The sequence below is a fragment of the Meles meles genome, chromosome 1 (genome assembly GCF_922984935.1).
Source record: "Meles meles chromosome 1, mMelMel3.1 paternal haplotype, whole genome shotgun sequence".
In the NCBI taxonomy this organism is placed as follows: domain Eukaryota; kingdom Metazoa; phylum Chordata; class Mammalia; order Carnivora; family Mustelidae; genus Meles; species Meles meles.
The window spans coordinates 106,891,276-106,918,262 of NC_060066.1; the positions used below are offsets into that span (position 1 = coordinate 106,891,276).

The 26,987-nt window shown below is 42.4% G+C and overlaps 1 protein-coding gene across 1 annotated transcript; it reads right to left on the minus strand.

Annotated features, from left to right (window-relative positions):
- Positions 1 to 745: 745 nt before the first annotated feature.
- Positions 746 to 25,078, minus strand: LOC123948989 (peptidoglycan recognition protein 3-like). Its single transcript, XM_046016292.1, is given in 8 exon segments — positions 746 to 924; positions 1,811 to 1,929; positions 5,197 to 5,407; positions 15,748 to 15,900; positions 16,807 to 16,925; positions 22,902 to 23,103; positions 23,924 to 24,027; positions 25,020 to 25,078. Coding segments are annotated over 8 exon segments (1,146 nt in total).
- Positions 25,079 to 26,987: the final 1,909 nt, after the last annotated feature.

The following is a 26,987-nucleotide window of genomic DNA, read 5'->3' on the forward strand; positions in this document are numbered from 1 at the left end:
GCTGGCTCTGAGCCTCAGACGGGGAAGGGCAGGAACAGAAAGACAGCTGGCAGGATGGAGGACTGCCCCAGAAGGCATTCCCGGAGAAGGGATAGTGGAGCAGACTGAAAAGGGGAGAAGGGACTCGATCCACTCTTTCGTTCATTTGTCCACCTCTCCAACAAACTTCTGTAGCACCTACAAGACTCCAGACATTGCTGAGGACCTGAGGACATGGGGAAAAAGAAAACTGGAAATCCTCACAATCCAGTGGAGGGAGGTAGCACACCTATAAGTGATGGAGCCCTGAAATAAGGGCCACATTCATATTTGGACAAGTCGGTGTGTGAGCAGAGAGGGGCTTCAGGCCTTGAACCTGTGTGAGCCTTGGGGGCTGCCAGGCAGATGGCAGGGCTAAGGTACATGGGACAGAGGGGCAGCCAGAAATGGAAAGAGAAGTCAAACAAGCATCAGCCCATCTTTACACCTGGCTTAGGAGCTGGATGCTCAGGGAAGGGGAAGATGAGGAGAGAGGAAGGGGGGCCTACTTGAGGGCTGGGAATATCTAGCTCCGGGGTCTCAGACCTGCTTGGAGGATAGTGGGGTGCTAGCAGTAGAGGATCATCCTAACCTGAGAAAGGAGGGACAGGATGGGACTGACAGGGAGGGGACACCCAAGTGTTGAGTCAGGACGGAGGGTGAGGACAGGGAAAGCCCTGCAGCCAGGCAGGCACAGGGAATAGTCTCAGAGGGAGCAGGAGTTCCCTCAGTGTTTGAAATGAGGCCAAGCCTTAATGATGTTGTACAAAGCTCGCCCAGGAGACAGGGTGTTGACAATATCACTGTGCCCCACCAGCAGGTAGTTGGGAATTAAATATCCCTTGTCCACTGCGCACTGGATCAGGTTCTGGGCTGCCTCCAAGGCTGCGGCATTGGGTGGCTTTTCTGCAAAACACATTTACCCCATCAATCATTAGGATCTCAAGTTTACTTGCTTAGAACAAGGACAAGCGGGCGCCTGGGTGGCTCAGTGGATTAAGCCGCTGCCTTCGGCTCAGGTCATGATCTCAGGGTTCTGGGATCGAGTCCCGCATCGGGCTCTCTGCTCTGCAGGGAGCCTGCTTCCTCCTCTCTCTCTGCCTGCCTCTCTGCCTACTTGTGATCTCTCTGTCTGTCAAATAAATAAATAAAATCTTAAAAAAAAAAAAAAAAGAACAAGGACAAGCACCTAGATTCCAGCTCCCTCTGTTCCCACCCCTACCACCACCATCACAGTCAACAAATTCACATAAATTGTTGCAGCCCAGCCAAGCACAAAGAGAAAACAAGGTTATTGTGTTCTCTGTTTCCTCCTTGCAAAGCTCCTTCCAGAAAGTTCAAAACTGCTCTAGAAGCAAGTTGCAGTACAATGCAGCACTCTAGGTACCACGAAGCAGACATGGCATGGTAGGACTCTCCAATGCTCTCCTATAGCCATAGTGGTGCTCCCCAACTTTGTCTCCATGGTTACCAGGGAAAAGGATACTTTTGCCATCTGAGCCATAAAAGCACCAAGGATTGCAAAAGTTTGTACTCTCTTGCTCCATGCTTGCCTTGGGGAGGGCTATAAAGAGGTATAGAGTGAAGTACTGGGGCAGGTGGATTTGGAGAGAAGTTCTGCCTGGCAGGGACTCCTGATGACCTGTATCCTGTATTGAGAGTTCATTTTAAAAACCAAAATGTTCTAAACATGCTACCAGGTAACAGTGTTGCCTTTCTCCCCATGCTTCCCAGATATTGTATATGATACTTCCTTCCCCAGAACCCTCTCTGCCTTATGCTTACTCTTTACCTACAAAGTTGCCTATGAAGGCAATTTCTAGGGCAATATCGTTGTATCCATAGATGTGAGAGCCTTGGATATGCCAGCCAACTCCTTCATATACGTCACCATCCTGGCCCACCAGGAAGCTAGGACTGGGCCAAGGAAAATAGAGAAAGTCACTCAAGGAAGGTGAATTGGTTTAATTCACTTCTTGAATCATTAATTCATTCTTTCTTCCTATTTATCAGGTATAGAGTAAACATCTTTTATGTGCCAATGTGCACAGAGACAAAAAAAAAAAAAACAAAACAAAGGAGGATCATCCTAACAAGACAAAAAAAAAACAAAACAAAATCCCACATCGCTGAACCAAAGAAGTGAAGACAGACAATGAGGAGCAGTGATAACAGCAACTTTAATCCACTCCAACATAGTCGCTGTCCCCACAGCTCCACTGCGTCTGACCGTCAAGGTGACCAGTGACTGCCTTGACATTAGTACAAAAACAACTTGTTTTTGTTGTAGTTATGCTGTCCCCGTTGGCCACTTTCTTCTTGAAATGTTCTCTCCTATTTTCTTCTACTCTGCTGCTCCCCCCAGGGCCCTCTACCTCCCTTTCCTCAAACATGGTGTTCCTCAGGAGTTTGGCCTTTCCCTTGTCTCTTGTCACTGAGCATATTCTCCTGGGCCAGGAGATTGGCCCAGTCCCATGGTCATAATTACTATCTATAAAAACCAGCCTGTACAAAGGAACCCTTCTTCTGCTGGTTTCCTCAGCCAGAAAAGTTCACATCACCTGAATGCCTCCCTCTCCCAGCCCTGTCCAACTGTTAGATATGATACATGGCTGTATTTCCAACCTTGATTCTTCCACTTCTCTCTATGCTGACTACTACCACTCTGCTCTAATTCACCATCATCTGCTCTCTGGATTACTACAATAGCTCCCTGCCCAGAGTTTCACTTCCTCCTAACCCTTTCCTGCAACAGCGCCACAAGTGCTTTTGTTAAAATACAAGTCCTGGGCACCTGGGTGGCTCAGTTGGTTAAGTGACTGCCTTCAGCTCAGGTCATGATCCTGGAGTCCCGGGATTGAGTCCCGCATCAGGCTCCCAGCTCCACGGGGAGTCTGCTTCTCTCTCTGACCTATTCCCCACTCATGCTCTCTTTCACTGTCTCTCTCTCAAGTAAATAAATAAAATATTTAAAAATAAAATAAAATACAAGTCCTATCATGAGGCATGACTTCCACTTGTCTTTCAAATAGAGTCAGTCTGACAGGACCAATTCTAAGGTCCTCTGATGGACCTCTGAGGGACCCTGTCAGCTTCTCCAGCCTTACCTCTCACCAGTACCCTCACTAAAATCTCTTTCTAGGTATGAATTAAGCTCCTCTTAGTTCCTCAAAGATGCACCCTCTCTGGACCCCAGGACTTTGCAAATACTGCTCCCCTTACCTGGAGCACTCTTCATTCTTCTTTGCCTCATTAACCCCTAATCCTTAGCAACTTCAGAGCCTGGATACCACTTCCTCCAGAAGTCCTTTCTGGTACCTCTCACTCTACTAAATCTTGTTAGAGACTCATCCTCTGCATATCCTGTTCCTTATTTGTCACAGTGTCTAACACACAGGATTGTCATCACTGATCACTGTCTTCTCTCTACTACTCCACCAGGGAAGGTATCATATTTTTCCGCCAAGCACCGGGAACATAGTGGATACCCAATAAATATTAGTTAAAATGTTAGAAAACTGATCAAGAAGGTGCTTTGTCCTAACTGCAGCCCATTTAGAGTTAATGATAGCACACCATGAGGCTGGGGTAGAAGGGAGTGCCATAAAATCAAGGAATGAAGATAGAGTCCCTGAAGACTAAATGAAAAAGGAAAACATTTTCCAGTTGGAATTTCCAAACTTAAGGACAACTCTCTCTTGTCTGTACTAAATAATCATAGCAAGGCAAAGGAAAAAGTGAGGGAAAGCTTGTAAGATGTGGCAACAGTTTCTTCCTGTTTGTAAAGGTTGCTTTTAATTTTTTTATTATGTTTTTTTATTCTAATTTCAGTGTATTAACATATAGTGTTATATTAGTTCCAGGTGTACAATATAGTGATTCAACAATTTTATGCATTACTCAATGCTCATCATAAGTATACTCTTTAATCTACATCACCTATTTTTATCCATCCACCAACCTCCATTCTGGTAACCATCATTTTTTTTCTCTATAGCTAAGAGTCTATTTTTTGGTTTGTCTCTCTCTCTCTCTTTTCTTTTTCCTTTGTTTGTGTGTTTTGTTTCTTAAATTCTGCTCACAATGGATTAAAGACCTAAATGTGAGAAGTTGAAACCATCAAAATCCTAGAAGACAGTAGAGGCAATAATTTCTCTGACATCAGCCTAGGCAAGGGAAATAAAAGCAAAAATAAACTATTGGGACTACATCAAAATAAAAAGCTTCTGCACAGTGGAAGAAACAATCAACAAAACTAAAAGACAACATGCTGAATAGAAGATATCTGCAAATGACATATCAAATAAAGGGTTAGTATCCAAAATATATTAAAAATTTATCCAATTCAACACCAGAAAACCACAAATAATCCAATTAAAAATGGATAGGAGATATGAACAGACATTTTCTGAAGAAGACTTTCAGATGGCAAAGGCTGCTTTTTAAAATGGGAGTTAAAAGGAGAGAGGCAGCCAGCGCAGAACAACACATATATATGCAAAAGCAATCCACCCGAGACTGTGGTTTTGTTGTAATTAAGTCACAGATGAGTAAGTGAAATTTATTGTATGCTAAACCTAGATTCCATCTACAAAAATTCCAAGGTACCTTTCAAGTGGCTTCCATGTTTTTCTTATTATAGACCTGGCATTGAAGGAACCAAAAAAGAATATTTTGATTTCACTCTGTTTTTCCAAATAGTTAAGGTATTTTGTCCCTATTGCAGAGATGCGGCAAAAGAGGCCCAAGAAGGTGAAAAGATCATGTATCTATCAAATGGAGTAAATAATACCAGAGGTATTGCAGGATTCTAACTTCAGAGGGCGCAAGTTTGGGGTTGGGCCAGGCCAAGGTAGGGGGTGAGCAGGGCCTGTGTCCCTGAATGGTTGGAAAGGATTGCATAAAAAGTCATAATCCTTTGATAACCTTCCATAAGGATCTCATGGCCTTGCTTTACCATTATTATTGCTAATGTCTTTTCAGAGTCTTCAGCCACTCATGGAGGGTATGCCCAGGAAAGCTAACTAACCCTTGGCTATGCTCTGACTGATGGCCCAGAATCTTGCACAAATAAAATATGTTTTATGTGAAGCACCTGTCACCAAGGAAGGGCTCAGTAAATATCAATTCCTTCCCCAGCCTTCCTTCCTACAGCCCTGACAAGAAGGACCCACTTACTGATATCCAATGTCACAGAAGTGCTGCGTGTCCAAGTGGAAGGACTGTATATCGCGGATGCGAATATGGCAGTCCTTGGTTGTATCAGCCGTGTGGATAATACAGGTTGTATCAGTCGTGTGGACGATGAAGAATTTGGCTAGGAGGTTCATTTCAGGGCAATGCGACTCTCTGGCTTCCCAAACTGACCGCGAGACAATGTTGGGACAAGCTGTGGTAAGGTAAAAAAATCAAGGACATGGAAATACACCAGGGTCCGCCCATGGACAAACTCACAACTTCAGCCTGGGTTACTCCTCAGTCTCTCCAACCTCTGGCACTCATCAGCACACCGTGATATGAGTTTAGCTATAGAATTCCTGGGAAGTCCAGATAGGGACTGACTAATTCACATAACTGGAGCCAAGAGGCAGGCAAAAATCTACAGTTTCTGTTAACAATTGTGAAACTCATTATATGAACAGAAGGGAAAGGGTTATTGATTATACAGAGAAGCATAGCCATTTTATTCAAAAGATAAAGTATGCCTACCTGCTTGATTATGTATTGCAAATGTATGCAGGTGTATGTACCTATGTAATAGGACAGTATGCAGAAATCAGCTGTCTCTCTGACCTGATCATGAGTATATGGAAATAATTCAAAATATATAAAGTACTCTACAAATGCTAAAAATATCATTATTGAAGATAACATCCATTTGAAAGCCAGAAACACTTTATTTAGAGACTTTCAGTTTTTAAAAACGCTTAAAAAATATATCTTTGAGTCCAAGGAGAGGTCCACTATAGCAGAGGTCTAGGTTAATTGTGCTGGTTTTAAGTCATTGCTTGTTCACATGATTCTCATTACCCAAATTCCTGAAATATTCACTCTGATGCCAGTGTCACCTATGAACTCAAGTTTTTCTGACTGCTGTAATCATGTTGCAGGATGGCTGGGATTTGCACTTAGAAAACTCTGTGTGTGTGTGTGTATGTGTGTGTGTGTGTGTGTGTGTGTGTATGGTATATACAAATATGTATAAATGTTTACCCCTCCTTGTTCCTACATTTTCTTTCACTCCATACCCTTTATGCAATTTGACATCATTATATATTATACTTGAGTTATTTTCTGTCTTTCTTCACTGAAATGTGCAGATTTGTATATTTGTTCACAGCTATGTTCTCAGTCCCTACAATAGTGCCTCATGCACCCATGAAATCAGCCTGACAGCAGAATTATACACGTCTGGATCTCTATGGGGGCAGAAGATGCCAGTGGGCAGGTAAAGCAGAGTGGGAACCTCGGACTGATATTGGAAGATAAACAAAAGGAGGAGGGAGCCACCAGAGGCGACTGATTGGAAAGTAATACCCCAATACGAGAGTGCCCTGTGACTGGGGACCAGCATTAACTTGGAGTCTGGTTGAAAGCACTCAAAAAGAGCCAAAGATTGCTTGGGGAAATTGTGGGAATTGGGGCAGTTAGGGAAAGGGGCTTAAGTCCCAACCCAGGACAGCCTCCCCTGGTGCTGAGCCAGAGAGAGTACCAGGTCTTGGTCCCTGAGCCGCCAGCGTGCCTGAGAACATGTGGGGTCCGGCTCCTGTGAGGGGCAGGGAGCCTTGCCAGATGGCAGAACCTGAGACGCGCGCACCCCACACCTTCCCCCGGGAGAGGTGCGTGCCAGCCTGGCGCTCTTAGACCAGGTGCGCGCCACCCGATGCTCTCAGACTGGAAAGACCAGGCACTCCCAGCCTGGGCCAGTGGGAAAATCTCAGTGTGTAATCGCTGCTTGGAACCTCTCTGACGGTCTGGAGCTGCCCATACAGCTGCCTTCACCATGGTTTAGGGTACAAGAAGGAGATCCTGCATCCCCAGGGACTGAGACTCAGAACCTGCTCTGCCAGCAGCTCTGCAACACCCATGGGTAGCAATCTGAGGCTTCTCTCTGAGAGGGAGGCCAGGTGCAGTTTGCTTTCCTCTAAACCTCCAAAAACCATCAAAAACTGTCAAGGCTAGAAAGAGAAAAAAAAAAAAAAAACATTAAAACCTCCAGAGAACAAAACCCTGAAAAACCTGTTTGCTCAGAACCCACGCCCTTGAGGGGGTGGGAGGACTTAACTCAGAAAACATCATTGACTGAAAACCCACGTGGCAGGCTCCTCCCCCAGAAAACCAACCAGGAAGGAAGGAAAAAAAAAGACAACAAGAGAACAACCACCACTACTTCATAGATACAACTTTTATTTTATTTTTTTTTAATTTTTTTTATTTGTTTATTTACAGCATAACAGTGTTCATTGTTTTGGCATCACACCCAGTGCTCCATGCTACGTGCCCTCCCTATTACCCACCACCTGGTTCCTCAACCTCCCACACCCCCACCCCTTCAAAACCCTCTGGTTGTTTTTCAGAGTACATAGTCTCTCATGGTTCATCTCCCCTTCCAATTTCCCTCAACTCCCTCTCCTCTCCATCTCCCCATGTCCTCCATGTTATTTGTTATGTTCCACAAATAAGTGAGACCATATGATACTTGACTCTCTCTGCTTGACTTATTTCGCTCAGCATAATCTCTTCCAGTCCCGTCCATGTTGCTACAAAAGTTGGGTATTCATCCTTTCTGATGGAGGCATAATACTCCATCGTGTATATGGACCACATCTTCCTTATGCATTCGTCGGTTGAAGGGCATCTTGGTTCTTTCCACAGTTTGGCGACCGTGGTCATTGCTGCTGTAAACATGGGGGTAGAGATGGCCCTTCTTTTCACTACATCTGTATCTTTGGGGTAAATACCCAGCAGTGCAATTGCAGGGTCATAGGGAAGCTCTATTTTTAATTTCTTGAGGAATCTCCACACTGTTCTCCAGAGTGGCTGCAACAACTTGCATTCCCACCAACAGTGTAAGAGAGTTCCCCTTTCTCCACATCCTCTCCAACACAGGTTGTTTCCTGTCTTGCTAATTTTGGCCATTCTAACTGGTGTCAGGTGGTATCTCAATGTGGTTTTAATTTGAATCTCCCTGATGGCTAGTGATGATGAACATTTTTTCATGTGTCTGATAGCCATTTGTATGTCTTCACAACTTTTATTTTTAACTTGTTCCCACTATTCTGGTTCATTTTCTTTTATATAGATAATTTTTAACCTATTTACCATCACACTAAGATGTCCAGTACATCAAATTCCATAATAACCTTATAACCTGAACATTTTGATACATATAGTCATGTTTTTCTTTTGCTTTTCTATTTTTTAAATATTTTTAAAATTTTAGTTTAGTTTAGTTTATTCTTTTTTATATTTTTATTTTCTAATATTCATATAGAGTTAAACTTCAAGGTAACCCCTTTCCCCGATGAATGCTACCCCTATAGGTAAACCAATTTTTAATCCCTCTTTATCTTAGGAAAGTTGAGTCCTTTAACAAAGGTATCAAGATACATCCAGGAAGAATCAAAATAACCTTCCCCACCCACAGTGAGAATTTATAACCACTCTCCCAACTTTTTCTTCCACCAGTGTTTCTGTGTATTTGTGTTTGTCCTGATAGTATATAAATCTTATACTTGGGGCTCTTTTTGACAAGGTTCTTCCTTTTTTTGCTTATATATATATTTTTTTTTTTCTCTTGCCATATACTTTTATCAGTCTTTTTGTTAGTTTTTGTTTGTATACTTAATAAATCTTACCTTGGAGCCCATTTGGGCTGAGCCTTCGCTTTTATCTTCCCTTCTTTCCCTGTCGCTCTCTCTCTCTTTTTCTTTTTCTTTTCTTTTTTCTCTCATTTGGGTGGAGAATGCTGATTGCTCAGAACCATTCCAGGGTGCACCTTGACTGCACCACAGTCAATACATCCAGCTGCATCCGTTCAGTCATCTCTCACCAAAATGACTAGGAAGAGGAATGCCCAACAGAAGAAAAATACAGAGGATGGGCCTTCTGCAACAGAGCTAATGGCTATTGACATAGATAACATGTCAGAAAAGGAATTCAGGTTAACAATTATCCAGGCAATAGTTAGGTTGGAGAAAGCCATGGATGACCAAATGGAATTGATTAGGGCAGAACTGAAAGCCACCAGGGATGATGTTCACAAAGTTCTCAATGAGTTCCAATCTAATCTAAATTCTCTAAAAGCTAGGGTAACTGAGACAGTGAGACAGAAGATAGAATTAGTGATCTAGAGGACAAACAGATAGAGAGGAAGGGTGAGGAGGAATCCTGGAACAAACAGCTTAGAAGCCACAAAAACAAGTCAGGGAAATAAATGATGCCATGAAATGTTCTAACATCAGAATTATTGGAATCCCTGAAGGGGAGGAAAAAGAAAGAAGTCTAGAAGATATAGTGGACAAGTTCTAGATGAAAATTTTATCAATCTCGCGAATGGAACCAGTGTTCATGTACTAGAGGCAGAACAGTCTCCCGCCAAGATTATAGATTCTAAAAAAACATCAAGGCACCTGATAGTAAAATTGAAAAATCATAATTGTAGATACAATCTCTTGGAACCCACTAGGACAAAGAGGCTCCTTACCTACAGAGGAAAGCCCACCAGAATAATGTCAGACCTGTCCACAGAGACTGGCAAGCCAGAAAGGGTTGGCAAGATATATTCAGGGTACTAAATGAGAAGAACATGCAGCCAAGAAAACTTTATCCAGCAAGACTGACATTCAAAATGGATGGAGAGATAAAGAGTATCCAAGACCAGCAAGGCTTAAAAGACTATGCAACCACCAAGCCAACATTGCAAGAAATTTTAAGGGTGGTTCTATAAAAGAGAAAAAACCCCTAAAAATATCATTGAACAGAAATATAGAGACAATCTACAGAAAGAAAGACTTCAAAAGTTTCACGATGTCAATAAAAATTTAACTATCAATAATCATTCTCCATGTGAATGGCCTAAATGCGCCCATAAAATGACACAGGGTTGCAGGTTGGATAAAACGACAGGACCCATCCATATGTTGTCTACAAGAGACGCATTTTGAACCTAAGGATACATCCAGACTGAAAGTGAAGGGATGGAGAAGCATTTTTCATGCCAATGAGCCTCAAAAGAAGGCCGGATAGCAATTCTCACATCAGATAAATGAGATTTTAAACTAAAGATCATAGTCAGAGATACAGAAGGACACTTCATAATTCTTAAAGGTACTATCCACCAAGATGATCTAACAATTGTAAATATCTATGCCCCCAATATGGGAGCAGCCAATTACATAAGAAAATGAATAATCAAGATAAAGAGTCATATTGATATGAATACATTAATAGTAGGAGATCTTAATACGCTTCTCTCAGAAATAGACAGATCATCCAAGCAGAAAATCAATGAAGAAACAAGAGCATTGAATGAAACACTGGACCAGATGGACCTCATAGGTATATACAGAACATTCCACCCTAAACCAACAGAATACTCATTCTTCTCAAGTGCACATGGAACCTTCTCCAGAATAGACCACATACTGGGTCACAAATCAAGACTCAACTGACACCAAAAGACTGACATTATTCCCTGCATATTCTCATATCACAATGCTTTGAAACTGGAGCTCAATCACAAGGAAAAGTTCAGAAGGAACTCAAACACCTGGAGGCTAAAGACCACCTTGCTTAAGAATGCTTGGATCAGGGGCGCCTGGGTGGCTCAGTGGGTTAAGCTGCTGCCTTCGCTCAGGTCATGATCTCAGGGTCCTGGGATCGAGTCCCACATCGGGCTCTCTGCTCAGCGGCGAGCCTGCTTCTCTCTCTCTCTGCCTGCCTCTCTGTCTACTTGTGATCTCTCTCTGTCAAATAAATTAAAAAAAAAAAAAAGAATGCTTGGATCAACCAAAAGATCAAAGAAGAACTTAAACAATTCATGGAAACCAATGAAAATGAAGACACTTCAGTCCAAAACCTATGGGAAACAGCAAAGGCAGTACTATGGGGGAAATACATAGCCACCCAAGCCTCCCTCAAAAAAATTGAAAAATCCAGAATACACCAGCTGGTCTCTAAACCTTAAAGAGCTGGAGGACCAACAATAAATCAAACCAAATCCACACACAAGAAGGGAAATAATCAAGATTTGAGCAGAGATCAATGAGGTAGAAACCAGAGATACAGTAGAACATATCAATGAAACTAGAAGCTGGTTTTTTGAAAGAATCAATCAGATCGATAAACCATTGGCCACACTAATCCAAAAGAAAAGAGAGAAAGCCCAAATTAATAAAATTATGATTGAAAAGGGAGAGATCACAACGAACACCAAGGAAATAGAAACAATCATCAGAAGTTATTATCAACAGCTATATGCCAAAAAGCTAAACAACCTAGATGAAATGGATGCATTCCCGGAAAACTATAAACTCCCAAAATTGAACCAGGAAGAAATTGACAACCTGAATAGTCTGATATCTAGTAACGAGATTGAAGCAGAAATCAAAAACCTCCCAAAAAACAAGAGCCCAGGAGTTGACGGATTCCCGGAGGAATTCAAACTTTCCAGAAGAAATAACACCTATTCCCCTGAAGCTGTTTCAAAAAATTGAAGCAGAAGGAAAATTTCCAGACTCTTTTTATGAAGCCAGTATTACCCTGATCCCCAAACCAGGCAAAGACCCTACCAAAAAAGAGAATTTCAGACCAATATCACTGATGAATATGGATGCAAAGATTCTCAACAAGATCCTAGCAAACAGGATCCAACAGTACATTAAAAAGATTATCCAGCATGACCAGGTAGGATTTATCCCTGGGTTACAAGGATAGTTCAACATTTGCAAATCAATCAATGTGATAGAACAAATCAATAAGACAAGAGAGAAAAACCTCATGGTCCTCTCAATTGATGCAGAAAAAGCATTTGACAAAATCCAGCATCCGTTCCTGATTAAAATGCTTCAAAGTATAGGGATAGAGGGAACATTCCTGAACTTCATAAAATCTATCTATGAAAGACCCACAGCAAATATCATCCTCAATGGGAAAACGCTTGCAGCCTTCCCGTTGAGATCAGGAACACGACAAGGATGCCCACTCTCACCACTCTTGTTCAACATAGTATTAGAAGTCCTAGCAATGGCAATCAGACAACAAAGAGAAATGAAATGTATCCAAATTGGCAAGGAAGAAGTCAAACTCTCTCTCTTCGCAGATGACATGATTCTTTATATGGAAAACCCCAAAGACTCCACCCCCAAACTACTAGAACTCATACAGCAATTCAGTAACGTGGCAGGATACAAAGTCAATGTACAGAAATCAGTGGCTTCCTTATACACTAACAATGAAAATACAGAAAGGCAAATTAGAGAATTGATTCCATTTACTATAGCAGCAAGAACCATAATATACCTGGGAATAAACGTAACCAAAGAGGTAAAGGACCTGTACTCGAGGAACTACAGAACACTCATGAAAGAAATTGAAGAAGACACAAAAAGATGGAAGACCGTTCCATGCTCTTGGATTGGAAGAATAAACGTTGTTAAAATGTCTATACTGCCTAGAGCAATCTATACTTTTAATGCCATTCCGATCAAAATTCCACTGGTATTTTTCAAAGAGCTGGAGCAAATAATCCTAAAATTTGTATGGAATCAGAAGAGACCCCAAGTTGCTAAGGAAATGTTGAAAAACAAAAACAAAACTGGTGGCATCACGTTACCCAATTTCAAGCTTTACTACCAAGCTGTGATCACCAAGACAGAATGGTACTGGCATAAAAACAGACACATAGACCAGTGGAACAGAGTGGAGAGCCCAGATATGGACCCTCAACTCTATGGTCAAGTAATCTTCGACAGAACTCGAAGAAATATACAGTGGAAAAAAGGCAGTCTCTTCAATAAATGGTCCTGGGAAAACTGGACAGCTATATGTAGAAGAATGAAACTCAACCATTCTCTTACACCATACACAAAGATAAACTCGAAATGGATAAAAGACCTCAACATGAGCTAGGAATCCATCAGAATCCTAAGGAGAACATAGGCAGTAATCTCTTTGATATCAGCCACAGCAACTTCTTTCAAGATATGTCTCCAAAGGTGACATTTTCACAAAAGTGAAAATAAACTTTTGGGATTTCATCAAGATCAAAAGCTTCTGCACAGCAAAGGAAACAGTCATCAAAACAAAAAGGCAACCCACGGAATGGGAGAAGATATTTGCAAATGACAGTACAGACAAAAGGTTGATATCCAGGATCTATAAAGAGCTCCTCAAACTCAATATACACAAAACAGATAATCATATCAAAAAAAAATGGGCAGAGGATATGAACAGACACTTCTCCAATAAGACATACAAATGGCTATCAGACACATGAAAAAATGTTCATCATCATTAGCCATCAGGGAGATTCAAATTAAAACCACATTGAAATATCACCTTACACCAGAGAGAATGGCCAAAATTAGCAAGACAGGAAACAACCTGTGTTGGAGAGGATGTGGAGAAAGGGGAACCCTCTTCCACTGTTGGTGGGAATGCAAGTTAGTGCAGCCACTTTGGAGAACAGTGTGGGGATTCCTCAAGTAATTAAAAATAGAGCTTCCCTATGACCCTGCAATTGCACTGCTGGGTATTTACCCAAAAGATACAGATGTAGTGAAAAGAAGAGCTATCTGTACCCCAATGTTTGTTGCAGCAATGGCCACGGTCACCAAGCTGTAGAAAGAACCAAGATGCCCTTCCATGGACGAATGGATAAGGAAGATGTGTTCCATATACATGATGGAGTATTATGCCTCCATCAGAAAGGATGAATGCCCAACTTTTGTAGCAACATGGACAGGACTGGAGGAGATTATGCTGAGTGAAATAAGTCAAGTAGAGAGAGTCAAATATCATATGGTTTCACTTATTTGTGGAATATAACCAAGAACATGGAGAACACGGGGAGATGGAGAGGAGAAAGGAGTTTAGGGAAAGTGGAAGGGGAGATGAACCATGAGAGACTATGGACTCTGAAAAACAACCTGAGGGTTTTGAAGGGGCAGAGGGTGGGAGGTTGGGGGAACCAGGTGGTGGGTAATAGGGAGGGCACGTATTGCATGCGCACTGGGTGTGGTGCAAAAACAATGAATACTGTTACGCTGAAAATAAATAAATAAATAAATAAATAAATAAATAAATAAATAAATAAATATTTTTAAAAAATAGAAAGTCCCTGGGATTTTCTGAGATACTGGGAATGTTTCACTTGTTGACAAGCGTGATTTGTTGTATTTGTAATATAGTATCTAGAAATATAAGGATAACTTTTTCTTCTAGAGAAAATTTAGGGGTATTGATATAATAGAAAGCCACTGGGATTTTCTGGGATACTGGGAATGTTTTATTTATTGACATGGATGATTTGTTGTGTTTGTAATACAGTACCTTCATATTTTATTCTCTCTTACATCCTATATCTCACAATAAATATATTAAACTAATAGAAAAAATGGGCAGAAGATATGAACAGACACTTCTCCAATGAAGACATAAAAATGGCTATCAGACACATGAAAAAATGTTCATCATCACTAGCCATCAGGGAGATTCAAATTAAAACCACATCGAGATACCACCTGACACCAGTTAGAATGGCCAAAATTAGCAAGACAGGAAACAACCTGTGTTGGAGAGGATGTGGAGAAAGGGGAACCCTCTTCCACTGTTGGTGGGAATGCAAGTTGGTGCATTCGCTTTGGAGAACAGTGTGGATTTTCCTGAAGAAATTAAGAATAGAGCTTCCCTATGACCCCTGCTATTGAACTACTGGGTATTTACTCCAAAGATACAGATGTAGTGAAAAGAAGGGCCATCTGTACCCCAATATTTATAGCAGCAATGGCCACTGTCATCAAACTGTGGAAAGAACCAAGATGCCCTTCAACGGATGAATGGATAAGGAAGATGTGGTCCATACACACTATGGAGTATTGTGCCTCTATCAGAAAAGATGAATACCCAACTTTTGTATCAACATGGATGGGACTGGAAGAGATTATGCTGAGTGAAATAAGTCAAACAGAGAGAATCAATTATCATATGGTTTCACTTCTTTGTGGAGCATAACAAATAACATGGAGGACATGGGTAAGTGGAGAGGAGAAGGGAGTTGAGGGAAATTGGAAGAGGAGGTGAACCATGAGAGACTATGGACTCTGGAAAACAACCTGAGAGTCTAGAAGGGGCGGGGGGTGGGAGGTTGGGGAATAAGGTGGTGGGTATTAGTGAGGGCCCGTGTTGCATGGAGCACTGGGTGTGGTGCAAAAACAGTGAACACTGTTATGGTGAAAAGAAATTAAAAAAAAAAAAAAGAAAAGAAAAAATAGTGCCTCATATTTAACAAGTCTTTATTGCATGAGGGAAAATGTGTGCACATATATATTTATGGTCCTGTGGCTATATCATTCTAATGGGAAGAAAAGGAGGCCAGGAAGGTGTCCTGTAGAATTTTTCAGATCTCAGCATCAAGTGTTCTTGATCCAAGAAGCCAATGAACACAAATTTCCCCAATGTGGTTGAGTGGCAGCTGGGAGGAAGATGAGGTAAGATTGAAGGTCTTACATTTTCTGGACATCACTGGTTGCTGAGGAGCCAGGCAACCATCTTCTTTCAGGAAGAGTGGCTGAATATATCTGGGTGATAAATGACCCTTTTGGATGGCATAGGAGATCAGGTCCTTTGCAGCTGATAAGGCAGCAGGGCTGGGACTGCTCCCTGAAAGAGGATTACATGGAACATAGAACTGTCAGCAAGATACACCAATCTGGCCCACACATGAAGGGAGGATAAGATGCCCACTTGACCCATAACCAATAAATGGGAAGAGAGGAAATTAGTCTGGTAGCTGAACTGGGGGCCTAAGAGACAAGGCACTACTTGGACAAAGATCTTGGAATCCAAATTGAGGACCTCTCCTCACTAGGACTTTACTCATTCCATCTCTAGGCGAAAGAGCTAGGCAGCAGTGAAAGTTGCATGCCAAGGAGGTGCCCACCTAATCAAGTCAGGTATGCCCTAGCATTTGGGAAAAGGTGCCAAAATTTACTTTATCCCACAATCGGGCATGTGGGTAGTGCTTTTTACACCCTTTAACTCATCATATTCACTGACAACCTCCCAGACAAATGTATTCCTAGCCCCAGTTGTCAGGAATCCTTATCTGCCAAGTAAGGATCCCAGCAGGTGCCATTTATTTATCTCCTATCTCTTAATTCCATTCCTTTATGAGCTCTCCTCTGTTTTTCAGGGTGCTAGAAATCTGCAAACTACATTTCCTAGGCTTCTGTTTCCAGCTCTAGTTGGGTTCTACCAGTGGGAGATGCCACAGCAAGAGAGAAGCCATGCTTTTCTACTTCTGCCATCCACAGCCTCAGCGTCACACAACTTCAGACTCCAGAAGTGATGGTAAGAACTGGAAGTATCTCACAGGAGTGCACACCAGAGAGGAGCAAGAGGACAAAACAAAAGCTATGTTATAAAATCCAAGGAACAAAAGAACTCAAGAGTATAGTGAAGACCAGTATGGTATAAGCTGGAAAGGCAAGGGTACTGAGCCAGGGGAGCAGAGAAAGAGGAAAGTGGAAAACTTTCTGGCAGAGGGTATGACGGGACAAACATTACCTATCTTATTGCCAAAGAAGGCAATTCCCAGGGAGATGTTGTTGTAGCCCTGGGTGTGCACACCTTGGATATTCCAGCCAACACCTTCATATGCTCTGCCGTCATCCCCAATCAGGAAGCTGCCAGGCAAGGAAACATGACAATGACCAATTGCTGTACCAGGAGACTTCTCAACAATCCTCAGAAAGAGAATGCTTCCAGAGGCCCATCAATAAGTACTATGCTTTTTTTTTTTTTTTTAAGATTGATTGATTATTTCTAACAGAGAGAACAGGAACAGGGGAGTGTCAGAGAGAGAGGGAGAGGACAAACAGATTCCCTACTGAGCAGGAAGCCTAACATGGGCTCAATCCCAGGACCCTGAGATGATGACCTGAGTGGAGGTCAGACACTTAACCAACTGAACCACCCATGTGCCCCAAGTACTATGCTTTAATGACCTAACAATGGGACACAGATAATTCGGTTAGATTTCCAAGAGATGTGGAAATACACTTTATTTTTTTATTTTTTTAATTAATTTATTTTTTCAGCATAACAGTACTCATTGTTTTTGCACAACACCCAGTGCTCCATGCAACACGTGCCCTCTCTATTACCCACCACCTGGTTCCCCCAACCTCCCACCCCCACCCCTTCAAAACCGCCAGGTTGTTTCTCAGAGTCCATAGTCTCTCATGGTTCTCCTCCCCTTCCAATTTCCCCCAACTTCCTTCTCCTCTCCATCTCCCAATGTCCTCCATGTCATTTGTTATGCTCCACAAATAAGTGAAACCATATGATACTTGACTCTCTCTGCTTGACTTATTTCACTCAGCACAATCACCTCCAGTCCTGTCCATGTTGCTACAAAAGTTGGGTATTCATCCTTTTTTGTTTTTTAATAAATATATAATGTATTTTTATCCCCAGGGGTACAGGTCTGTGAATCGCCAGGTTTACACACTTCACAGCACTCATGATAGCACATACCCTCCTCAATGTCCATAACCCCCTCCCCCTCTCCCAACCTCCCCCTCTCCCCACCTCCCCCCAGCAACCCCCAGTTTGTTTTGTGAGATTAAGAGTCCTTTATGGTTTGTCTCCCTCCCAATCCCATCTTGTTTCATTTATTCTTCTCCTACCCCCTTAACCTCCCATGTTGCATCTCCACGTCCTCATATCAGGGAGATCATATGACAGTTGTCTTTCTCCGATTGACTTATTTCACTAAGCATGATACCCTCTAGTTCCATCCACGTCGTTGCAAATAGCAAGATTTCATTTCTTTTGATGACTGCATAGTATTCCATTGTGTATATATACCACTCCTTCTTTATCCATTCATCTGTTGATGGACATCTAGGTTCTTTCCATAGTTTGGCTATTGTAGACATTGCTGCTATAAACATTCGGGTACACGTGCCCCTTCGGATCACTATGTTTGTATCTTTAGGGTAAATACCCAGTAGTGCAATTGCTGGGTCATAGGGCAGTTCTATTTTCAACATTTTGAGGAACCTCCATGCTGTTTTCCAGAATGGTTGCACCAGCTTGCATTCCCACCAACAGTGGAGGAGGGTTCCCCTTTCTCTGCATCCTCCCCAGCGTCTGTCATTTCCTGACCTGTTAATTTTAGCCATTCTGACTGGTGTGAGGTGATATCTCATTGTGGTTTTGATTTGTATTTCCCTGATGCCGAGTGACGTGGAGCATTTTTTCATGTGTCTGTTGGCCATCTGGATGTCTTCTTTGCAGAAATGTCTGTTCATGTCCTCTGCCCATTTCTTGATTGGATTGTTTGTTCTTTGGGTGTTGAGTTTGCTAAGTTCCTTATAGATTTTGGATACTAGCCCTTTATCTGATATGTCGTTTGCAAATATCTTCTCCCATTCTGTCAGTTGTCTTTTGGTTTTGTTAACTGTTTCCTTTGCTGTGCAAAAGCTTTTGATCTTGATGAAATCCCAATAGTTCATGTTTGCCCTTGCTTCCCTTGCCTTTGCCGTTGTTCCTAGGAAGATGTTGCTGCGGCTGAGGTCAAAGAGGTTGCTGCCTGTGTTCTCCTCAAGGATTTTGATGGATTCCTTTCTCACATTGAGGTCCTTCATCCATTTTGAGTCCATTTTCATGTGTGGTGTAAGGAAGTGGTCCAATTTCATTTTTCTGCATGTGGCTGTCCAATTTCCCCAGCACCATTTATTGAAGAGGCTGTCTTTTTTCCATTGGACATTCTTTCCTGCTTTGTCAAAGATTAGTTGACCATAGAGTTGAGGGTCTATTTCTGGGCTCTCTATTCTGTTCCATTGATCTATGTGTCTGTTTTTATGCCAGTATCATGCTTCTTGATGACGACAGCTTTGTAATAGAGCTTGAAGTCCAGAATTGTGATGCCACCAATGTTGGCTTTCTTTTTCAATATTCCTTTGGCTATTCGAGGTCTTTTCTGGTTCCATATAAATTTTAGGATTATTTGGGGCACCTGGGTGGCTCAGTGGTTTAAGCCCCTGCCTTCGGCTCAGGTCATGATCCCAGGGTCCTGGGATCAAGTCCCGCATCGGGCTCTCTGCTTGGCGGGGAGCCTGCTTCCTCCTCTCTCTCTCTCTCTCTGCTTGCCTCTCTGCCTACTTGTGATCTCTCTCTGTCAAATAAATAAATAAAATCTTTAAAAAAAATTTAGGATTATTTGTTCCATTTCTTTGAAAAAAAAATGGATGGTATTTTGATAGAGATTGCATTAAATGTATAGATTGCTTTAGGTAGAATAGACATGTTCACAATATTTATTCTTCCAATCCAGGAGCATGGAACATTTTTCCATTTCTTTGTGTCTTCCTCAATTTCTTTCATGAGTACTTTATAGTTTTCTGCATATAGATTCTTAGCCTCTTTGGTTAGGTTTATTCCTAAGGTGCAATTGTAAATGGGATTGACTCCTTAATTTCTCTTTCTTCTGTCTTGTTGTTGGTGTACAGAAATGCAACTGATTTCTGTGCATTGATTTTATATCCTGACACTTGACTGAATTCCTGTACAAATTCTAGCAGTTTTGGAGTGGAGTCTTTTGGGTTTTCCACATATAGTATCATATCATCTGTGAAGAGTGATAGTTTGACTTCTTCTTTGCTGATTTGGATACCTTTAATTTCTTTTTGTTGTCTGATTGCTGAGGCTAGGACTTCTAGTACTATGTTGAATAGCAGTGGTGATAATGGACATCCCTGCCATGTTCCTGACCTTAGCGGAAAAGCTTTCAGTTTTTCTCCATTGAGAATGATATTTGCGGTGGGTTTTTCATAGATGGCTTTGATAATATTCAGGTATGTGCCCTCTATCCCTACACTTTGAAGAGTTTTGATCAGGAAAGGATGCTGTACTTTGTCAAATGCTTTTTCGGCATCTATTGAGAGTATCATATGGTTCTTGTTCTTTCTTTTATTAATGTGTTCTATCACATTGATTGATTTGCGGATGTTGAACCAACCCTGCAGCCCTAGAATAAATCCCACTTGGTCGTGGTGAATAATCCTTTTAATGTACTGTTGAATCCTATTGGCTAGTATTTTGGTGAGAATTTTTGCATCTGTGTTCATCAAGGATATTGGTCTGTAGTTCTCTTTTTTGGTGGGATCCTTGTCTGGTTTGGGGATCAAGGTGATGCTGGTCTCATAAAATGAGTTTGGAAGTTTTCCTTCCATTTCTATTTTTTGGAAGAGTTTCAGGAGAATAGGAATTAGTTCTTCTTTAAATGTTTGGTAGAATTCCCCTGGGAAGCCTTCTGGCCCTGGGCTTTTGTTTGTCTGGAGATTTTTGATGACTGTTTCAATCTCCTTACTGGTTATGGGCCTGTTCAGGTTTTCTATTTCTTCCTGGTTGAACCAACCCTGCAGCCCTGGAATAAATCCCACTTGGTCTTGGTGAATAATCCTTTTAATGTACTGTTGAATCCTATTGGCTAGTATTTTGGTGAGAATTTTTGCATCTGTGTTCATCAAGGATATTGGTCTGTAGTTCTCTTTTTTGGTGGGATCCTTGTCTGGTTTTGGGATCAAGGTGATTCTGGCCTCATAAAATGAGTTTGGAAGTTTTCCTTCCATTTTTATTTTTTTTGGAAGAGTTTCAGGAGAATAGGAATTAGTTCTTCTTTAAATGTTTGGTAGAATTCCCCTGGGAAGCCATCTGGCCCTGGACTTTTGTTTGTTTGGAGATTTTTGATGACTGTTTCAATCTCCTTACTGGTTATGATCCTGTTCAGGTTTTCTATTTCTTCCTGGTTCAGTTGTGGTAGTTTATAAGTCTCTAGGAATGCATCCATTTCTTCCAGATTGTCCAATTTGTTGGCGTAGAGTTGCTCATAGTATGTTCTTATAATTGTCTGTATTTCTTTGGTGTTAGTTGTGATCTCTCCTCTTTCATTCATGATTTTATTGATTTGGGTCCTTTTTCTTTTCTTTTTGATGAGTCTGGCCAGGGGTTTATCAATCTTATTGATTCTTTCAAAGAACCAGCTCCTAGTTTCATTGATTTGTTCTATTGTTTTTTTTTGTTTGTTTCTATTTCATTGATTTCTGCTCTGATCTTTATGATTTCTCTTCTCCTGCTGGGTTTAGGGTTTCTTTCTTGCCCTTTCTCCACCTCCTTTAAGTGTAGGGTTAGGTTGTGTACTTGAGACCTTTCTTGTTTCTTGAGAAAGGCTTGTACCGCTATATATTTTCCTCTCAGGACTGCCTTTGCTGTGTCCCACAGATTTTGGAAATACACTTTAAATTATGATGTGACTTAACTTACATGTGTTTCCCAGAACCTCACTCTAAAAATACTCAGTCGCTTCGAAGTGGAATTCAAATGTATGACTCTCAAGCACCTGAGGACGTTAGTTCAACATTTATTTTTGGGGGGCAATGAGAATTCACCCATCCCATTTGAAAATTTTAAGAACAAACACATGAATATTTAAAATAAACAAATGGAATTCAGGAATCCCTTTGTATTGGCATTTCTCCTTACGAGTTCCTGTAAGCTCTTCTTTACCGCAGAAATCTGTTAGAATATTTCTTTTTTTCAATTTCTTTGAAAAACAATATATCTATTCTTTTGTCCTACCTCCACCTGCCTTTCTGTCTCTCTACAATTTTCTTGTCCTCCACTTTCCCTCCACACTCTTCAGAAATGATCTTTTCACAAATCTTACCACATTCTGCTTTTAATAAACTGTGTGCTTCTACAGCAAACACGGCACAGAAAGAACAATTTCCTGAGGTTGCTTGAAGACCTTGAATGGAGGCAGGTCTACCTTCCACATTGCACTGATGTGGCCTGGGGGTCAGGTGGAACCTCAGTATACCCACCATGTACTTGGCTTTGCTGCCTGGACTTTCAGCACGTGTGTGTGTGTGTGTGTGTGTGTGTGTGTGTGTGTGTGTGTGTGTGTTTATCCTCATTCTTAAGGGAGAAAGAAGGGGTTCCTCAGAGTGAACACTCCACAAATATCCTAAGGGTCTTCATGCCTCACACTTGTTTTAACACAGGCTTCTTCCCACTCATCTCCAGCACCATTTTTCCTGTGAAATCAAGCCTTAGTGTGGGGTGGCCCTTCAGGGAACCCACTGGTAGAATACCCCTCACTGTCTGTGTGTGGATATGGAATGGGTTCTGGAGCAGCAGGTAATCTGGGAACAGCTCTGGATCCTCACTCCCTAACCATGTGACTGAGCAAATTCTCTGCCTTCCTCAGACCATGGCATCCTGACCTGTGACACAGAGGTTGGTACTATTTCTCCTAGTCATTCCTCAGAGTGGGTGGGGGCTACCTGGCTAATACTCATAAAGATCTTTGTAACCTATAATGTTCTGCAGGCTTTAGGGGTAATTGTAGTTATTATATGACTTGCTTGTTCCATTTCCCCAGTGTCCACAACCGTCTCTGAATAAATGGCTCAGAGCTGTTCCTCCTAAACACCTCTGAGAATTCTGTATTTTGTATATTTGTTTGAACATTTTTTATTCATTATAAAGGCAACATAAGTGACAAGAGGGGAAAATTAAACAAGGGTAAGTGTATGGCCCCCTCAGAGACAGACTTGAATGAAGCTCCAAGATATACCCTCCCATTCTCTTACTTGTAGGCCACATTGCACCAGCCTTTGGTATAGACAGAATGGGACTGAAGGCCCTGAAGTTTCTGGCTGCAAACATCCTTCTCCTGGCACTCCATCCCTATGAGCTGGTCCATGATAACATAGGCCACAGGGGGGTTCAGCTGGGCCCTGCAGGCCAGTGACCTCACCCCCCACTCCATGTGGGAGATAATGGTGAGATCTTCTGCAAGGGGAACAACAGGATGGCACAAAACAGGCCCTATTATTTCTTCAGCAGGCCTGGAGAGGCCCCTGGAGGTCTTCACCAGCCATCGTCTCTCCTTCCCATATTCATAGTCCATTCTGGCTAAAAATGGTCTCTATGCAGACTATATCAGCCTCAGAAGTGAAGCTGTCTTGTTTTTCAAACACTCCTTCCTTGTATATCTTAGAGGACAAACCTCTCCCAGCCCCTCTCTGGCCTGTTTCCAGAATACAGTCCCTGTGATGCTCTATGCCAGACATGGGACTCTGAGCTGCCTTCACTTGAAACACCCCAGAGTGGATGACTTGGAATGCACTGTCCTCACTGGGATTTGCTCCAGGTCTCTGACTTTTTATCTGGGCCACCCCTCAAGAATGAACTCTCTGAGGAAAGCTCTGCCCCCTCCTTGCACTAGAGCCCACAGGAAGTTCCCTGATCATTGGATATGTGTCTGTCTTCCATGTGAAAATACACTGTGGGCAGGGCTGAGAGCCCTACACAGGATCCCAGGGCCTCACTCCCTTATTATCTTTATCTTGGGAATTCCAAAGAGCTCTCTGAAGGACAGGGTCTCTCCACCCTCTTACTGATAGCTGGGTACTAGGGGCCTTGTTCTTGCTCCCTGGGTTTTCCCTCCTTCCTGGAACCCACTTTTGCCCGAGGACTCAGGATAATTCATGGGAATCAATGGCAGGTAACATTTATGGGATTCTACCCACCCCCACCAACCCAGCCCAGCCATAATGAAGTCCTAAGAAACACTCTGGCCATCTGAGGAGCCCCAGTCAAACTACCTCACCATTATGACCCTTGTGAATGAGCTAAGATATACCAACAAACAGGTCCAGAAACCCCTCTGATAATCTTCTGGCTTGGGTTTCATTCCAGGAGAACAGTGGTGAACCCCCAGCAAAGGAGCATTGTACTTGGTTTTGGTCCATGGAGAACACCTAAACCAGTGAAAATAACCCCACCCTTAAGTCCACAACCTCTCAGCACCCCAAGTCCCTTGACATCTTCTAGAAAACAACACAAAGGAGTGTTGTTTCTGGCCTTATCCTACCTCTGTATCTCACACCTGCCCCCAAAAAGCTTTCATGCTCCTCCAAAGCCCCTCCATTCCAGGGACACTGTCATCTCCCCTGCCCCCTTATCTGAGCAGCTTTAACTTTCCTGGCTCACCTGCATACCTATGTCCAGATCAGAGAGTCACATACCAAGATGGTCACCATTATTTTGGGCTAACATGTATACATGTATCAAGCATGTATTGATCCAGATGAGGTTCTTGAAATACAGAGATTTGCAAATTGTTGTTGACTGCCCTTACAAACTATTCAGTACCAGAGGACATGGGAGCAAAACTCAAGAACTAACATCATCACCAACATCACTTCCCATAGGCCAGCTCTGTAGTTTGCAAAGCACTTTCAAGAGCATTCAAGAAACTGAGGCTCAGAGAGGTTAAGTTACTTGTCTAAGATAATATGGGTTTAAGCCATGGATTTGGATTCCAACCTAGGTTGTCTGACCCAAGATATGTTCAGTGCCACTGCACTCTGGCCTCCCCAAAGCTGTCGGATGACAGCCACAATGGGGCCCAGCCTGTATCTTTGTCTAAAGTCAAGGTCATTAAGGTTCTCCACCATGTTTCTAAGATGCTGTCCTTCTGTTAAATCATCAGGAGCAAATTCATAACCATGATGCTGAGGCCAAGTTATGTTGTGCAGGCAGAGAACACTGCTGAGGACTGGAGCTATTCTCAGCAGGGGAAGGGACAGCTGAGCTGGGCCTTGATGGGGAATAAGGATTGGCCAGAAGGAGCAATCTATGATCAAGGAAGAGGATGTCTTACATATAACACCAGAAGCACTTCTGACCCAATGAAAGAAAACTCACCCCAGACCCTGAGACCCAGAGAGCAGAAGACAAGAAGCCACAGCAGCACCCTCATGTCAATTCAGGACACCAACAGGGATAGCGTGGATCTTGCTCCTGCAAGAGAGGCTGACAGTTAAGCCAACTGTGATCATTCGTCAAATGGGCCCCCCTCCCCCACTGCACTGTACGCCTGCCTGCCTCCCTCCAAACTGACAGCCAACACCTGGTTAGGTCTCTCTGGGTCCCCAACACAAGGCCTGACCTTTTAGCAGGTGCTCAATAAAGTTGAGGGTGCTAACAGCTCTTGCCCAGAGTTACCCAGGCAATAGGGGGCAGACCATGATTCATACCCAAGTCTGTCTGACTCTACAGCCTCTCCCTGGAACTTCCCAGTTTATTTGCCTGAGTTTCTGATGCTGGAGAAACTTAATGTTGGCCCAAAAGGTTAAACCCCAAGATCTCTGCCATCCTTTCTGACTGCAGGAATCTTGTTGATTCTCTCATACAGAAATAAATTGCTTGCTTGTGCTCAATCAAAATGAAATACCCGCTCCCCAAGATGTCAACCAAAAATGTCAACTTTCTCCCAGTTATCCTACTGAGAAGTGATAGAGGGAGGTTTCAGATAAAATGAACTATATCATTGTTCTCCAGAGTTTTTATACTATAATTGGTAGTCCCCAGATGGAAAATGTTTAAAGACTTTATTTATTTGAGAAAGAGAATGAAAAAGAGAGAAAGTGCAATGAGCAGGGCATAGGGGTGGGGGGACAAAAGAAGAGGAAGAAACAGACCTCGCGCTGAGTAGGGAGCCTGATATGGGGCTTAATCCCAGGACCCTGAGATCATGACTTGAGCCTAACATAGATACTTAACTGGCTAAGCTACCAAGGCACCCCCAGATGAAAAATGTTTAGAACCATGGTTTAAGACCTGAGCATATAGAAACTTCCTGGATGGGACTGGAGGAGATTATGCTGAGTGAAATAAGTCAAGCAGAGAGAGTCAATTATCGTATGGTTTTACTTGTAGAGCATAAGGAATAACAGGGAGGACATTAGGAGAAGGAAAGGATAAGTGAGTTGGGGGAAATCAGAGGGGCAGACAAAGCAGGAGAGACTATGGACTCTGAGAAACAAACAGTGTTTTGGAGGGGAGGGGGTGGGGAATTAGGTGAGCCTGGTGGTGGTTTTTAAGGAAGGCATGTATTGCATGGAGCACTGGATGTGGTGCATAAACAATGAATCCTGGAACACTGAAAAAATAGAATAAAATAAAATAAAACAAAGTAAAATATTAAAAAAAAAAAGAAAAGAAACTTCCTGGATCAGAACAAAAAAAATCTCTTAGTGTATTACATCCAGTTCCACTCCTTTGGGAAAACTGTTGCTGAAAACAAAATGAGCCCATTAAAGATGAGATCAGGCACCTGATAAACATGTGGGAAAGTCCTCAGCCTTCCTCACTGGCCATATGAGAAGCAAGGATTAACTTGCCCAACATAGAAACCCTGTAGGCTGCCCTCTCAGAAATTGAGGGATTTTGCAAAGCTACTTAGAAAGCAAGAATCAATTCTGGCAAACAGGAGGTTTGGATCCTGGTCACTTGCTCCTGGTGATACTGTCCCAAGCTTGTTGTATCATACAGCTGAAATCACAAGGCTTGAGCCTAGCCCTCACCATACCAGGGCAGGGACTGGTGGCACCCCCCAACCCCCACCTCCAATCACAAACACTGTTGGTGGGATTGCTTGGTACCAATGTTCATCTGCCTTGGCTTACATTGCTATGCATTCTATATCCTTAAAATAAAGATGAAATACAAGAACAGGGGACAAGTAAGACCTAATCAATAGGTATTCAGAGCTAGACAGAAAAGAAACAAATTGTGTGGTGGTAACCTCAAGACCCACGCCTTGACAAGAATGATCCAGGCATGGTAGAACCAAACTCATTTAGTAGAATTTAGAATAGAGAAGGTTT